Source organism: Tricharina praecox, assembly GCF_024521635.1.
Source record: "Tricharina praecox strain CBS 144465 chromosome Unknown BZA05scaffold_100, whole genome shotgun sequence".
Lineage (NCBI taxonomy): Eukaryota > Fungi > Ascomycota > Pezizomycetes > Pezizales > Pyronemataceae > Tricharina > Tricharina praecox.
In genome coordinates this window covers 815-3064 of record NW_026250502.1, presented here as the reverse complement: position 1 = coordinate 3064, position 2250 = coordinate 815, and the positions used below count along the sequence as shown (strand labels likewise).

Below are 2250 nucleotides of genomic sequence, written 5' to 3'. Positions count from 1 at the left end.
TCTGGTGCTATACATGATCGGCCTCATCATGTACGGTACCAACATCATCCGTGGGCTGCGTACGGTGGAGAGTGGTGAGTACGGTGAGGATATTGGGCGCGTTGATACGCTGAGGGTCATGGCGGCTAGCCATGTCATCCTTGCGTTGGTATTGGTGGGTGTCCTGGTTCTGCAGAGTGGACAATGGTACGCGGAGAGGAAGGAGGGGCAGGAGGTGGCTGCGGCGATACAGTTGGAGGAGGAGGAGGAGGAGAAAAGGTTGGCAGCTGCCGCCGTGGTGGACAAGACGAAGAGTAAGAAGAGGAATTAGTGGATGTATGGGAAAAGGTGGACCCAGGAGCTTGAGGTTCTTTTCAATTTTAAGTTGATGCCATGTGGAGAAGACTCTACTTACTGGAATCAATATCGCTATCAGCAGCACAGTGTCGGCCGGACGCCCATCCATCCAGCTTGCTGTCAAAATGTGATCCTACTGATATCACCATGTGACATATACCTCCAATTTTGTCTGATGCCGGTTTATGAACACGTGCCCGCGAGCACCGAACGGAATCCATTCACTCTCGGAAGAGAAGGTGCAGGATATCTTCCAAGACGATGGCGACGTTTTCGGAATCATCGTCTAAGGGCCGACACGTAAGGCTACGAAAAACTCGGATCGGCCCATCTCGCAAGAAACCCGAAACCCCCAGTGAAGGTCCAGACCAAAGATCGAGCGATCCGGTGAAGGGAGGTAGGTTGTCACGCGACTCGGACAAGTCGTGAAGGAAGATGAGGGGTCACTATCGATCACCACCCGAGTACGCAGGCAATGCACGTTTCAGTATGTAAAACCACTTGACTTCATTCGTTCGCATCCAACCCTAATCTGACACTGTTCCCGTAGACCGAAGACCGAAGACGGTGATAAACCAGAGCTCCCCCCAAAAATGCGCACAACCAAAGTCGAATCGAATGAACATTCATTCTCCAGCAAAGACAAAGACAAAGGAAATAGGAAATAGGAAAATAGGAAAAAAATGACAAAAGAAAACATTTCCATCCTTGCTAATCCGGCTATCCCTCACTTACTCTTACCAAATGTTGGGGAGGGGGCGAGGACGAAGGGGAAGTTAGTACACGGTTCCGCAAGGAGCGGTGGTGCCCTTGATGACGGTAGTGGTCTTCTCGCAGACCTTGACTGGAGCGACCTCCTTCACAACGGTGACAGGCTTAACCGGGGCGCAAGGGCGGACAGTCTCGAAGTACTCATTGGGGCGGACAGTCTCGATGGTGACGGCGTTGGGGCTCTTGTAGACAGCCTTGCTCTCAAAGTCGACGAGCTCAAGGTTGGCTGGAGGGCATCCGAACTCGGCCTCGTGGATGGCGTGTGCTGTGGTGCAGCTGTCAGTGCAGCTGTCAGTGCAGCCGGGGTAAGCGTATCCGCGCTTCACGTTGATGTTGATGTTCTCGTTGATGGTTCCTCCAGTGCACTCACCCTCGGAGTGAGCGATGGAGTGGGGGATTTCGCAGCAGTTGCCGCCGCCGCAGTTGCCGTTGTTTCCGCAGCAGCAGTTGTTGCAGCAGTTGTTGCTGCAGCAGCTGTTGTTCTCCCGGTGACGCTCGTGACGGTCGCAGCGGTTGTTGTTGTTGTCGATGGGGCAATACTGGAGGGGCTGAACGGCGGCAGCACTAGGGATAGCGGCGGCAGCGGCAGTGGGGCAGGGCTGAGCGGCGTAGTTGTTCTGGATGGGCTGGATCACCTGGGGGCTGTTGCAGTCGCACGATGAGGAGCTGGGGCATCCGCAGAAGCCCTCGTTGTTTCCAGAGTTACCGCTGTTGATGGTGTTTCCGCCGAACTCCTGGCCACCGCAAGAGCCACAGCCGCTGTCGCAGTCGCTGTTGCAGCTGGTGTTTCCGAAACTGCCACCGTTGCCGCTCTCGCCGCTGTTGATGGTGTTTCCGCCGAACTCCTGGCCTCCGGAGCTGCCACACTCCTCCTGACGCTTATAAAGTCCATTGCATCCGCAAGCCTCGGTGCAAGGCTCCTTGGTGCACTTGACGATGGGAGCATTGGTTGCCTGGGAGTGGACGGGCTTGACGTGCTGGTCAACGACGGGCTGCACAACGTCCTGGACGGGTTGGATAATGTCGACGGGCTGGACATCTTCGGAGGTGTTGATGCGGGTGGGCTCAACGCGGGTGACCTTGGGCTCAATCACATCTGTCTTGGGCGCATAGCCGGCTGTGCCGCGAACGGAGTAGGGACCG

The 2250-nt window shown here is 55.8% G+C and overlaps 2 protein-coding genes across 2 annotated transcripts; both read left to right on the top strand.

The window, feature by feature from the left end:
* Positions 1-13: 13 nt before the first annotated feature.
* On the top strand, positions 14-310 carry BZA05DRAFT_345359 (ER membrane protein; the record flags this gene model as incomplete). Its single annotated transcript, XM_051481170.1, has 1 exon — positions 14-310. One exon carries the CDS (start codon positions 14-16, stop codon positions 308-310), a length of 297 nt encoding a protein of 98 aa, XP_051334428.1.
* A 260-nt stretch (positions 311-570) lies between these two features.
* BZA05DRAFT_478040 (uncharacterized protein) lies at positions 571-1962 on the top strand. Its single transcript, XM_051488345.1, has 2 exons — positions 571-823; positions 887-1962. Exon 2 carries the CDS (start codon positions 1020-1022, stop codon positions 1767-1769), a length of 750 nt encoding a protein of 249 aa, XP_051334427.1. The 5' UTR covers positions 571-823; positions 887-1019; the 3' UTR covers positions 1770-1962.
* The last annotated feature ends 288 nt before the right edge of the window (positions 1963-2250 follow it).

What these genes read in the sequence shown, in the direction of transcription:
- BZA05DRAFT_478040 (XM_051488345.1), top strand. Translation starts at nt 1,020, where the DNA reads ATGACAAAAGAAAACATTTCCATCCTTGCTAATCCGGCTATCCCTCAC.